Source organism: Martes martes (assembly GCF_963455335.1).
Source record: "Martes martes genome assembly, chromosome: X".
Taxonomy (NCBI): domain Eukaryota; kingdom Metazoa; phylum Chordata; class Mammalia; order Carnivora; family Mustelidae; genus Martes; species Martes martes.
In genome coordinates this window covers 76,651,414-76,664,314 of record NC_137897.1, presented here as the reverse complement: position 1 = coordinate 76,664,314, position 12,901 = coordinate 76,651,414, and the positions used below count along the sequence as shown (strand labels likewise).

Here is a 12,901-nt window from a genome sequence, read left to right as displayed (position 1 = left end):
GGAGGACCCCAGCAGTCGACGGCGTCCAAGAGTCTGACGACATCTGCCTTTGCCCTCCCGGGCTGGCGCCCCGCACGTCGTGCTTCTCGCTAGCAAAGTTTCTCTGTGGAAAAGAAGCCTCTTTTGCTTTCTTCGGATCCTGTAGCGCGCGCGCGCTCTCGGCTTCTCTCCCCCTGACACTGCGCTCCGGACCGGGGTGGTGCCTTTGCTCCTGCCCCCTACTCCAGCCGCTACCACCTCCCTTCGGCCCCCCTCCCTCGGCAGCCCCCTGCCCCAGCCGGCTGCCTTGGGGGCGGAGCTTGGGAAATCTGTGGAGCCAGCTGGAGAGCCTTCGACTCCGCGCGGGTCCTGAGAGAGCAGCGGCGAGCGGGCGAGCTGATAGCCACAGCCTAAGGAGAGCTTAGGGTACCTAAGCACTGAAATGAGCCCCCGAAGGGACGCTCAGGCTGCACCCCCTCTTCTGCTCTTGTTCAGTTCTCGGCAGGTTTGAGAGGGCGTACTGGTGGTCAGAACTCCTCGAGAGGTGCTGCTGAGTGTTCGTGCCCCGACAGAGTGGCTACCCCGACTCCCTGCGGGGCTGTGAAAGGAGAAGGAGCCAAGGAGACAGCTGTCCCCAAGTTTTTCACGTGCCTGGAACTGGACTCCGGACTGGGCGCTAAAATGCTTGCTTTCACCCTGTCCAGGTTTCATAGCATGTCTGTTGACAATTGGAAGCCTGGGCCAATGAAGAGTCAAGTTCAAAGTGGTGCTCCTGGGTTCTCCATCCCATACTCCAACAAGTGTAACATGAAACTAGAGAGAGGGGTCTTCTGGTCTAACTAGCAGATCTCCGTTCTGGAATTGTTCTTGACCGCTCTCTTAGATACTTGGACTGCAGTGGCTCCAGGGTTCTCTTGAGTGGGGGTGGGGCTTGCTCTGAAGACCAGACTACAACACTCCGAACCCCGACAATGGACCGAGTTTATGAAATTCCTGAGGAGTCCAACGTGGATCCAATTTCACCTCTGGAGGAAGATGTCATCCGTGGGGCCAACCCGCGATTTACCTTCCCATTTGGCATCCTCTTCTCCACCTTTTTGTACTGTGGGGAGGCTGCATCTACCTTATACATGGTTAGAATCTATCGAAAGAATAGCGAAACCTACTGGATGGCATACACTTTATCCTTCTTTATGTTTTCATCCATTATGGTCCAGTTGACCCTCATCTTTGTTCACAGAGATCTGGCCAAAGACAAGCCGCTATCATTATTTATGCATCTAATCCTCTTGGGACCTGTTATCAGGTGAGCAATTTTTAATTTCTACCCCCTCCCCGGGTTTGTGCAGAGAAAGATGAAGCCAATATTTACAAGACTGGTACTGTGCCTCTAATCAATTCTCCTATTCCCTCCCACTCTTGGCTTCCCTGCCCTGCCTACCATCCAAAAAATCTTATCTGAAACCTTAAGTACCACCACAGTGAACATGTGGCATGTACTTGTGTTTCAAAGCCATGTATGGTACCATTGATAAGACTTCATTAGACATTGTTTGCTATTTGGATTTGAGTTGTGAAAATTGGTATGGGACCAGCTGATGTGGTTAACCTGCGCACACAGGCCACAGCTTTAGAGTGTGTTATTTTAACTCTGCCTTTTAGACACTGTATAAACTGTATCTCACATTCAGTTTCTTTATCCTGAGCTGCTTGAGCTGGTGGTCGTGGCGCTTTCAAATTTTCCAGAGTTATTTGACATCTGGAAAATATTTTCAGCTCTTTGTGGTCATCTAGTACCCCAACGCATTGTCGTTTGTTTTTTTTCTGTTGGTTCATCAGTCTCCTGTTTATCTCTTTGTATCTTTCTGCTATAAAGGTACATCATTAGAGGGGGCAAAGGAAGATAGGCCATCTCTCCATCTGAATGCTGTAACTCATTGTAGTAGTATCTAGTCTTTCTATTCAGATTGCCTTGAAGGGATGAGAATGTGCCTTATCTTAGGGAGACAGGCATCTGTGTCGGCTGTCTCATCTGGATACTATGGGATTTTCAAGTTAGGGAGATGTTGCAAAACTTAACGAAGTCAGGAGGAAAGAATGGACCAAGTTTGTCTTGATTGCAATCAGCTGAAGAATATGTGTCAGAGTGTTGATGTTGTAATTGCAGTGGGAAGATGTTTCATCCTTAGAGAACTAAACACAGTCTGAAACTGTTCAAGGATGGAACTCCCCTGCCTTAAAAAAAAATTTTTTTTAATCAATATATGCTCAAACGAGGAGGAATTGGTCAGGCTCCATTAGAGAAAACAGTACCCTGAAATTCCAGTGACCTGGAGTTTGGTCCTCCCTCTGTCATTGACTAGTTGCATGGCTCTGATGAAATCTCTGAAGATGTCTTGGACCCCAGTTTCTTCATCTGCATGATAAATGGGTTGGGTTAGATCATGGGTCTCAAATGCAAACGCTTAAACGGGCCAGGCAGATCTCCTGTACAAGAAAACCAGCAGCTTCGTGTGCGATGATAAATGAAAATGAAGTCTTAGTATTAGAGGAATGATGGAGAGTAGTGAATAGTGTGGCAAGCTGGAGTCTACACGATTTGCCTAAAAGAGGCAGCTACTCTGTAATTCCATCCCTATCGTTTCACTGTTGGAATCCAGACCCAATACTGCCACATGCCCTAACTTTTCAAGAGAACCTTCCAGGACAGGATTTTATATGAAATATCAGTTTGAATTTTGGCAGCTTGACTAACGAAATAACACAGTATGGACCAAACAAACCACAGCTGTTGGTCAGATGTGACTCAGCTGGCCTATATGTAACCTTTGTACTAGGCAATCCAAAGCTCCTTTCCAATTCTAAATCTTTGAAGTTAAGCTGTAAAACAAAGACCTCATCTTGAACTTGGAACCAAAAAATTTAGAGATGTTGGGGCACCTGGATGGCTTAGTTGGTCTGGATTTCGGCTCAGGTCATGATCTCAGGGTCCTGAGATTGGGCCCACGTGGGGCTCCATGCTGGGTGTAGAGCCTGCTTAAGATTCTCTCTCTCTCTCTCTTCCCTCTCCCCCTAACCACCCCGTGCATGTACACGCTGTCACTCATGCTCTCTCTCTAAAAAAAGAGAAAACCCCACAAATTAAGAGATGTCACCAGAGGTACAAGGAAAACATTCTTTTATCAGCCTTTTCCAATGCGATATACTGAGTTAACAGATCAAGCGCACTCCGAAAGTGCAAATTTCAGCAGGTACTGCCCCAGTCCGGAGTTTAGACTTCCCTCCTTTGCTTTGTGGCTTCCCAAGCCATCTTTAATTTGGCCCCACCATATGGAGTATTGAATACTGTATTTCATTTTTGTTATTTAGCTTCCACTAGAAATGATTGGAAAGCATTTATAATAGCCTGACAGCAGGGAAGAAATAATTAAATCTCATATATTATATCCTTGATATGCTTATGTTCAAGGCAAATTACTTTATGGGCAGGTAGGAACTTGATTAGTGCTATTAGGCATATGAAGGTGTTTGGAGGATCTGGCTCCCTTATATGAAATGCAAACTACTTCTGAAAATGAAAATGTACTCTAATTTACTGAGGTTTATAACCAAAGCAAACACCCTTACTTAAACCAGTAAATAGCCTTTAGAAGCATAAACAGAATGCTTTCTGCCACTACTTCCCCCAGTATTTTCTTCAGCAATAGCACTGATGGGCCTGGGTTAAAATCTAAAATCTTTTATTGGAAATGCACTTGGCTTTTTTTCTTCCCTGTTCTCTCCTCCTACCACCTTTTCCTCTCCCAGGTTTTAGAGTTTGAAATGTCCACTGTCTAGGGAGAAACTCCATGCTTCAGATTGGCCCCTATGCCCTAGTCTCCGAGGGATCCTGTGGAGAATGGCAGCCAGCACATGTCCGAACCTTCCTATTTGGAGCCAAAGGCCTAAAAAGCACATAAACCTCTGAGCTTGTCTTTAGCCTATTTTTCCATTAAATTACATTGCCATTATTATTAACCTCTCCTCCCATAGTTTCTCACCCTATAATCTTTTCTTCCTTCTTACTCTTTCATTTATGCAGAAAATATTTATCAAATACCCAAGATGAATACAGCCCATGCCCTCAGGCAGGAAAGATGGCTTCATTTTCACCACAACTCTTCTTTCTTATTATAATAGTCCACAGTTTCCATTCATTTAAGGGTAGTGGAGGAAGTGGTAACTCAGGTGTTCCAAAACAAAATGTTCTGGTTGCTTCTCTTCTAGTCACCACATCAGAACTGTTTACAGGCTTCTGATGTATGTGGGAGAGATACAGCAAGAAATGGGGTCTTGTCACTATTTCAAGTTTGGTAGGCTTGTGATCCTTAAGAGGATGTTTTCCTCTTTGTAAAGAAAGAAGGAAGTTTCAAAGGCTCTTGACCCCAAACAAATCAAGAGGCCCCAAAAATAACCTTTAGAGAGATCTTTTGATGTTCCCTGGGTATGTAGGACATTCAGTTCTGAGTTGACAAGTCTTTAAGTACCTTGGTGATTGAATGGCATTACTGTATAGATGTGAGGTTTTTTTCAAGCTCCCCTCCAAGACTTTTTGGCAAGACGATTATAGTTGTGGGCCTTGTCTTGAAAAAAGCCGAACTCAAAAGCCCCAAGTATGAAGCTGAATGCTTTGCATAAAGAATGCTTTACCTTAGGGGCGCCTGGGTGGCTCAGTGGGTTAAAGCCCCTGCCTTCTGCTCAGGTCATGATCCCAGCGTCCTGGGATGGAGCCCCGCATCGGGCTCTCTGCTCAGCAGGGAGCCTGCTTCCTCCCTTCTCTCTCTGCCTGCCTCTCTGCCTACTTGTGATCTGTCTGTCAAATAAATAAATAAAATCTTTAAAAAAAAGAATGCTTTACCTTAGGAACTTGAGGTGTTATGAAAACCAGGGCCTTTAAGAACCTTCATCATTTTCTTTCAGCACATTATTTACATAACTTTGTGTTCAAGGTGCCTTTCTACCACAGGCCTATTCTTAAGGAGACAAAGGAATTCCTTAAATTCTCAAAGAAACACTGAAATGGTGTTCTCAGGTCAGTAGATAACCAGCCAAACAAAAAAGGATTTAGACTCAACTTGTGGAAGGAATGACAACTCTTTGATTCATGAGGAATGAGTAGAATGGGAATTAAGGAATGGCAAAAAGCAGCACAAACTCCCTGAATTGTATTATTATCCACCCCACGCCACCCCCAACCCCCACTACAACCTTTCTTCCCAGGACAGTTTTAGTTAAGTACCCATGATGCTTTACCTCTGCAGATGTTTGGAGGCCATGATTAAGTACCTCACACTGTGGAAGAAAGAGGGGCAGGAGGAGCCCTATGTCAGCCTCACCAGAAAGAAGATGCTAATAAATGGCGAGGAAGTGCTGATAGAATGGGAGGTGGGCCACTCCATCCGGACCCTGGCTATGCACCGCAATGCCTACAAACGTATGTCACAGATCCAAGCCTTCCTGGGCTCAGTGCCCCAGCTGACCTATCAGCTCTATGTGACCCTGATCTCTGCAGAGGTCCCCCTGGGTAGAGGTGAGTAGGGTCAGGAGAGGGGAGGGCTCCACTTAAATCAAGGGTCTTAGAAATACAGACTTGAACTGTCCAATGCACTGGCCACCAGTTTCAAGGGGCTATTTATATTAAAATGAAACATGAAATAAAAAATTTACTTCCTCAGTTGTACTAGCCACGTTTCAAGTGTTCAGTAGCCATGTGTGCTTAGTGGTTACTGTATTAGATAGCACTGGTAGATAGTCAAAGAACTTGGGGAGCCAGACATCTCAGGCCTGCCAGATTTGTTTAATGGGGGTAAACTATTTAAGCCTTAAAGTGCCACAGATAAGCCCTCTCTGGGCCCAGAAACAGCTGGTAATACCAGCAGTCAGTAGGACACTTTCCCTAGCCCAGAGTGTTTAAATTATACTGAGGGTTTTTTGTTTGTTTGTTTTGGTTTAGGGATGGCCATCTTTTAAGAAGAGATTCCCAAATATTACTGATCATGAGAAAACATATTACTGGGTGAAAACTCCTTCTTAAAAAAATCACATCTTCACGGGACACCTGGGTGGCTCAGTCGTGAGTCATGAGACTCACTCTCAGTGGTACTGAGAGTAACAATCAGACGTGGCATTCAGTCTAACTTCTGCTCAGGTCATGATCCCAGGGTCCTGAGATCAAGCCCCGCATGGGGCTCCCTGCTCAGCGGGAAGCCTGCATCTCCCTCTCCCACTTCCCCTGCTTGTGTTCCCTCTCTCCCTATCTCTCTCTCTCTGTCATATAAGTAAACAAAATCTTTTTTTTTTAAATTACATCTCCTACTCAGACCTGACTCAATCTGAGTGTGGGGAGGCCAGGAATCTGTACTTTAAAAAAAATGCCCCATCTGGGGGCACCTAGGTGGTTCAGTGGGTTAAAGCCTTTGCCTTCGGCTCAGGGCATGATCCCGAGGTCCTGGGATCGAGTCCCGCATCGGGCTCTCCGCTCAGCAGGGAGCCTGCTTCCTCCTCTCTCTCTGCCTGCCTCTCTGCCTACTTGTGATCTCTGTCTGTCAAATAAAGAAATAAAATCTTTAAAAAAATGCCCCAGTTGAGTCTGATCAGCCACATTTGGGAACCACTGATTTAATTACTTCTCCCAACTCCGGTGGGGAGAAAGAAATGTTGGTGTGGAACGAATACAGATGAGAATGAGGCTTGGTCCCAGTTCTGATCTTCTGTGTGATTTTTGGAGGAAGTTACCTAAGAGGTCACAGTTTTAATTTCCCACTTGTAAATAAAAGATGAGTAAGACCTCTAGGAGAGGAGGGAATGGAGTCATCTTTTCAAAGTCAAGATAAAGTACTGTTAATGAGTTTTTTTTATAAATAAAATCTTTTTTTAATTTATTTTTATTTTATTTATTTGACAGACAGAGATCACAAGTAGGCAGAGAGGCAGGCAGAGAGAGGGGGAAGCAGGATCCCTGCTGAGCAGAGCCCATGTGGGGCTCGATCCCAGGACCCTGAGATCATGACCTGAGCCGAACGCAGAGGTTTAACCCACTGAGCCACCCAGGTGCCCCCTGTTAATGAGTTTTAACAGCTCAACATTAGCTTCATCTAGTTGGGCTGGAGCTGTTAAAGCTGTGGGTACAACTTTGAACCATTTCCTTCTTGTTAAATGGCGATCCTGCTTGCCAAAGCCCCATGGCGCAAATGAATGTAAAGAGGGCATTTGTCTCCTTTTCTCCTTTCCTCCACCAAGAATTGTTCATGAAATTATTGGTCTTTATGCTTTTTACGTACCTAGGATTGACAGTAGTGTGAAGAGAAAAGGAAATGATGATGATTTTCTTCCTGAGAATTTTGAAGGTCATCAAATCATCTAATTAAAATATGTATACTTTACAAAAGTATTACAAAAGTAATACATACACAAACCAATTGATCCACGAGTAATCGTATATGCATAGAAGATTTCTGGAAAGATATGTCAGAAATCATTTACGTCTGGGGAGTGAAAATGAGAAGTCTGTCGACTTTTACCTTTAACTTTATACCCTTCTGTATGGTTTGGTGAAATTTATATGATTTAAAATTTTTGCTATGACCATGTGTTACTATTTTTGGTCCTTATTTTTTTAATTATAAAAATCAGACAGAGTTATGGTAAAGAATCAGAACCACAAAGAACATATAACAAACAGGAGATGTAATTTTACTTCCCCAAAGTAATCTCTGTTAACCATTCAGTATATATCCTTCCAGACTTTTTTTTTTACTATGTAAATATACGTTATAAACGTATATGTATTTTTGACAAAAAGGGCTGTAGTAAACATTCTGTTCAACGTCTTTTGCCAGTATATCTTTCTTTAATGGTTATTTATATGTACATATATAATAATAAATGATAAATACATAATATATGCTTTTCTTATGTGAACTGGATCATTCTTTGTTATTTCTCTAATCTTCTGTTGGTAGGATTAAAGTTTGTTTCTGATGTTTCCATTCAAGAAAGTTTTTTCTAATCACAAACTATACTCCAGCGAACATCTTTCTAAGTATCTGTGTCCCAGAATGAGACTTCATAGGATAAATTCTTAGCAGTGGAAGTGCTGGGTGAAAGGATATGCATGTTTGGAATCTTATCAGTACTGCCAAATAGCCCTCCCAAAAGGTTGTTTGAATTTATATTCCTGTATGAATGTGCTTTTTTAAAATATATTAAACTAAATATTATTTAGTTGTATAATTATAAAATAACTGATTACATAAATAATTTGCTTTAAATTATGAAGCAAGCTGAACATCTTTTCATGTTTAGTTATTGTGTTCTTTAAATTGCTGTTTTATAGTGGGTTGTCTTTTTCTTATTAATTTGCAGGAGCTGTTTTCTTACTCTGGTATTAATCCTTTCTCTGCTGTAGATAAGTGTGTATGTACACATTTGCGTGTTTTGCATGTGTGTACATACACACATTTTAAATGGTCTCCTGGCTTTCTTAAATATTAAATTTTTATGCATTTAAATTCTTTATTGCTTTAGATCTTGCGCACTTCTCACGAAGGCCTTTCACAATTCTTATCTGATGGGCAACTTAGCCTAACCTTCCAAATAGATGAATTTCCACATTCAGTTTGTCAATTCCCCTACCAAAACACAAAACAAAGCAGGACAGTAACAACAAAAGAAAAAGAAATTTCATTGAGACTGTGTATTGGGATTGCATTAAATTATTTGGGTTGTTTTGGAGGGAATTTACATATTTACAGGATCAATCAGTTTCATATTAGAAGAGATGTATGTCTCCATTTTGTTAAGTATTTTTACATCACTTTATTGAGGTATGATTAACAAAAACCTCTACCTATTTAACATATCCAACTTGATGAGTCTGGAAATAAGTATACATCCAGGAAATATCCCTAAAATCTATGCCATAAATGTGCAAGGCCCAGAGCAGGAAAACCATATAACTTTATCAAAGTACATTAAAAAAATATTAAATGAAATGTACTTTGATAAAGTTTATAGTTTTCTTGCTATTGGTTTTGCACATTTCTAGGTGTTAGGTTTTTTTTAATTTGACAGAGAGATCACAAGTAGGCAGAGAGGCAGGCAGAAGGAGAGAGGGAAGCAGACTCCCAGCTGAACTGGGAGCCTGACGTAGGACTCACTTGATCCCAGGACCCTGAGATCATGACCTGAGCCAAAGGCAGAGGCTTAACCCACTGAGCCACCCAGACACCCCTAGGTATTAGTTTTTAAATCACCTGACTTCCCAAGTGTCAGCGTAGTACCTAAGTCGGGGAAATGCGTGTACTACTCTTTTGGAAACAGGGAAGGATGATGATGATAGGAGCTAGCAGAGAGCATCTACTGTGTCCTGAATGTTTCTCTAAGCCTCTTACATGTAATTATTTCATTTAGTCTTTACAACAACCCTGTGATATAATTGTTACCCCCATTTTTAAAAAGATTTTATTTATTTATTTGAGAGAGAGGGAGAGAATGAGAGAGAGAGAGCGTGAGAGGAGAGAGGTCAGCGGGAGAAGCAGACTCCCTGCTGAGCAGGGAGCCCAATGCGGGACTCGATCCTGGGACTCCAGGATCATGACCTGAGCCGAAGGCAGTCGCTTAACCAACTGAGCCACCCAGGTGCCCGCTACCCCCATTTTAACAAATGAGAAAACAGAGGCACTGAGAGGCTAAGCAAATTCCCCCATGCTTTCATAAGTAATAATTGGCAAGGATGGGATTGGAATCCAGGATGCCTACCTGCAGAGCCATGTTTCTAACTATATCACTATACAAAGGATGTAAGGGAAACTTTCTTCGAGACCTTGTTTTCAACTCTTTGGTGATTTCTCCTATTAGAAACTTTCTGCCGGTACCATCTCTTAAGGTTTGGTAAACAGTTTTTTGGGTTAGGTCTCCTCATTTTCATCCATTCTTCTGCCTTCTCCTTGCTATCCCTTTTTCTAATCTCTTTTTCTCTTGGAGGCCATCTGGATCAGCATAGATGAGCAAATTCACTAACAGCATTATGATCTCTTATGGCATGGGTCTATTTGTAGGGAGACAGATGGAAGGTGTTTTTACATTTATTGGAAGCATCAGGCTTTCCTTTATTTCACTACTATCAATAAATGAGTTCTAATTTTAGGGACAGCATCACCACACTTGGCTAGATGTATATACACTCTGATGCTCCTAACTGGGAGCATCAACTCTTAAGGATGGGACTAAGAGTGGTTTATAAAGCTAAGAGTACATCAAATCATTTTGTTGTACACCTTAAACTAATACAATATTATATGTCAATTATATTTCAACAAACATGGAAAAATAGTAAATAAAAATAAGGCCAAGTGTAGACACTTCAAGAGAGTCTCTCTAGTCTTTGAGATTCCAGCACTCCACTTAGAGCTGAAAAGTATCTTGGAAACAAACTTGTGCTTCTTTTTGGGTTTCCATGGGGGAAGTCTTCACTTTTCTTGCAAATTAAGTTGACATCTCTGTGGCTCCAGTTCCTTGGGATCTAATATTTTTATGGGAACTGAAAGTTCCAGCCTTTTTTTTTTTTTGGATGAGTTACCCCCTCAGGCCTCTCACTCTTCTTGAGTGTGGTAGATTTTTCTTAGTGATTGGTATCCTTTGATATAAAGGGATAAAAGAAAAGCAACACCGTGCGATCTATAGTTGAGATTTAGCATAGTTGATTACAGAGCAGCCTGACCCTTCTGTATAGAGCCCCAACTCTATACAGTGGCGTGAATGTTATGGGCTATGAAGTGGGGTTTTAAAAAATTTGTAAATCATTCTGGTTGAAGTTTGGAGATTCCTAAAATATAGCAAAGCACCTGGGTAATAAATTTATATTGTTAGTGATTTATGTAAGCAATTCTAGAGTATCTCAGTGAATTGGGGAACCAAGGCACATAGATATTCAGTAACTTTCACAGAACTGAATCAAGGGCTTCTAATCATAAATATTTCATGCTGTCTCTCTAAACTCAGAGTGCCTCATTAATGCCACAATTATTGAGCACCTACTAGATCCCAGGCAGTGTGTTAGGCTCCAGGGATACAGTATGGAACAAAATAGACGTGGTCCTTTTTGCCTTCATGGAATTTCCAGTATACATTCTGACACATTTTAGAAGTACATACAAGATTTGTTCCTTAAAGAAGATACATGTCAAAGAAGGGGCTTCTGTAACCAAAGGTATTACCTATGAATTTCCTAGGACTGGATTTTTTCAGAATTCCTTCTGCCTCCTTCATTGTTTGCTCAGAAGCCTATCTCATGCAGTGGGTGATGCCCTACCCTTTATACGTGCTCTTCTTGTGTTAGTTACCTCTCAGTGCTAGTTCTGAGGTCCACTCTTCTTAAAAAGTTCATTTTGTGTGTTTATATGATTATTGAAGTATTATAATGTATGTTCCTTGTGGGAAACTTAGAAAATAGAGACATATAGAAAAAAAGATTTTAAAAACTGATATAGTCCTCATCACAAAAAATATATTTTAGGTTATTTCTTTCCATTTTTTTCCTGTGCATGCTGTGTGCTGTGCCAACATAGCTATGTTCATATGTGAATTTGTTCTTAACTGGGCCCTCAAGCCTCACTTATCATCTCTCTGGACCTCCGGGTCTGAGTTCAGGCTTTGTTAACATAGTCTGATTGTCTATTTTTTCTGTTATTTTTTTTCTTACAGTTGTGCTAATGGTTTTTTCCCTGATCTCTGTCACCTATGGGGCTACCCTCTGCAATATGTTGGCTATCCAGATCAAGTATGATGAATACAAGATTCGCCTCGGGCCATTAGAAGTCCTCTGCATCACCATTTGGCGGACATTGGAGATCACTTCCCGCCTCGTGATTCTGGTGCTCTTCTCAGCTACCTTGAAACTGAAAGCTGTGCCATTCTTACTGCTTAACTTCCTGATCATCCTCTTTGAGCCCTGGGTTAAGTTCTGGAGGAGTGGTGCCCAGATGCCCAATAATATTGAGAAAAATTTCAGCCGGGTCGGCACCCTGGTGGTGCTGATCTCCATCACCGTTCTCTATGCGGGCATCAACTTCTCTTGCTGGTCAGCTTTGCAGCTGAAATTGGCAGACAGGGACCTTGTTGACAAAGGCCAGAACTGGGGGCATATGGGCCTGCACTATAGCGTGAGGTTCGTAGAGAACGTGGTCATGGTTTTGGTTTTTAACTTCTTTGGAGTGAAAGTGTTGCTGGATTACTGTCATTCCTTGATTGCTTTGCAGCTCATCATTGCTTATTTGATTTCCATTGGCTTCATGCTCCTTTTCTTCCAATACTTGCACCCATTGCGCTCACTCTTTACCCACAACGTAGTGGACTACCTCCATTGTGTCTGCTGCCGTGGGCACCTTCGGGGCAGGATTGAGAACTCGGAGCTACCCTGTGTTGCCCAAGCAAGGCAAAGCATTGTCTGAGATTCTATCTTCTGGGTCCTTCGGGATAGGCTGGGGGTGGCCAAGAGCAACTTTGAAATTGAAGGAGAGGATGAGGCTCATAGGTGAGTACCCACTGGGACATTTTCTTGAAATTTCTGGTAAGCCTCTAAGAAGAAAGAGCAACTCCCAAATAGGTTTTATTTCTTTAAGACTGACTGCTATGTTTGGAAACCCAGGGTAGCTAACAATACACCAAGAAGGTTCAGAGATACTGTGAACCACGACCCAGGGCAGCTGTTTGGCTGCCCAAGGGGTAATTTACCTCCAAGCACCTTAAGCTCTCTCTCAGTGTGATCTTGTTGCTCTGCTAGTTCGCTCCAGGGCATTACTGAGCTTTCCTAGGGCTGGGATGAATGCCCAGAATTCCACCAGAATATATACTGACTGATCAGAGATGTGACAATTTGTTGATT

General features: G+C 42.3%; 1 protein-coding gene across 1 annotated transcript; it reads left to right on the top strand.

The window, feature by feature from the left end:
* Positions 1 to 950: 950 nt before the first annotated feature.
* Positions 951 to 12,467, top strand: XKRX (XK related X-linked; the record flags this gene model as incomplete). Its single annotated transcript, XM_080831308.1, has 3 exons — positions 951 to 1,285; positions 5,280 to 5,548; positions 11,722 to 12,467. 3 exons carry the CDS (start codon positions 951 to 953, stop codon positions 12,465 to 12,467), a joined length of 1,350 nt encoding a protein of 449 aa, XP_080687434.1.
* Positions 12,468 to 12,901: the final 434 nt, after the last annotated feature.